Source organism: Monosiga brevicollis, genomic scaffold (genome assembly GCF_000002865.3).
Source record: "Monosiga brevicollis MX1 MONBRscaffold_49 genomic scaffold, whole genome shotgun sequence".
Taxonomy (NCBI): domain Eukaryota; class Choanoflagellata; order Craspedida; family Salpingoecidae; genus Monosiga; species Monosiga brevicollis.
Window position 1 is genome coordinate 38,361 of NW_001865086.1, and position 964 is coordinate 39,324.

General features: G+C 54.4%; 1 protein-coding gene across 1 annotated transcript in view; it reads right to left on the reverse strand.

Annotated features, from left to right (window-relative positions):
• MONBRDRAFT_34748 (uncharacterized protein) overlaps nt 1-964 on the reverse strand; it is a gene marked incomplete at both ends in the record, with an annotated part of 7,007 nt that overhangs the window by 5,357 nt on the left and 686 nt on the right. Inside the window, 4 exons of the mRNA XM_001750828.1 lie at nt 33-151; nt 358-391; nt 474-548; nt 671-774. Coding sequence (XP_001750880.1) covers nt 33-151; nt 358-391; nt 474-548; nt 671-774 — 332 coding nt within the window. The remainder of the gene's footprint in view (nt 1-32; nt 152-357; nt 392-473; nt 549-670; nt 775-964) is intronic.

A 964-nucleotide genomic window follows, 5' to 3' on the forward strand; every position in this document is an offset into this window, starting at 1 on the left:
TGTCTTGATACAAGACAGTGTCTGCCACATACATCGTTGATGTTGGGATACACGAGCTCGTCAATCTCGGTCATGGCCGATTCCAAATCGGCCGGCTCCAGGTCCAGCTCGGGACGCTTGGCCAAATCGTTGAACTGTGAGTTGAACATGCCTAAAGGTCAAGGATATGTGCACGAGTCAGGCACCACACCAAGAGGTGAGCGCCACAAAGAGAACAGATCATCGGAAGAAATCCTCAAGTTGTCCTTGAAAAGGACAGAGGAAAGTTGTCTGATTGTGTTTTTTTTTTTTTTTTTCCTTTAAAGAAAAAAAGGCCAAGGGGTGGCGCGCGGGAGGCTTGGGGGCAGGCTGACGCACGGATGATTTCGCTGCTTTCATTGTTCACAATGGTCTAAAAAATGATCGCGAGCCCGCGGCATGCTTGATGAGATTGCGTCCGGGACGCATTGCAGGCCCGTGGAGGATGAACCAACCTGAGTCTTCTTATCAAAGAGGACGGGCACGGAAAGCTTCTTGTACGGATAGCCGGGCTGTGCCAAATTGTAAACCTGGCAGATCATCGGTACATGATGGAAAAGGGTCATGAGGGCATGCTGGAGCGTGATGCCGCAAGCGGCCGCTGAAAGAAAAAGCCAAGGAAGGTCTCGGAGGAGCAATGACTGGTGCGTACGTCGTGAAGATACTCAAACTCTGGGTGAAGAGGATCGGGGTCCTCCTTGGTAAAGGGCCAGCCGCGGTAGGGCCGGCCATCATCGGGCCACTCCAGAAACCAGCCTAAAGCCGACGCGGGCCATGGAATAGCGCAGTGGTGTGGTGCCAACGGCGTGAGGGCAGGGCGTGGTCCTTGGGAAGGGTGGATGAGCAAAGCTGTGGCTGAGGGAGGAAGGGTGCGAAAAGCTAACCAAGCATGGTGACGGAGATGACGTCTTCGAGGCCCTTGAGCGAGCGCATCAAGAGGGCGCGG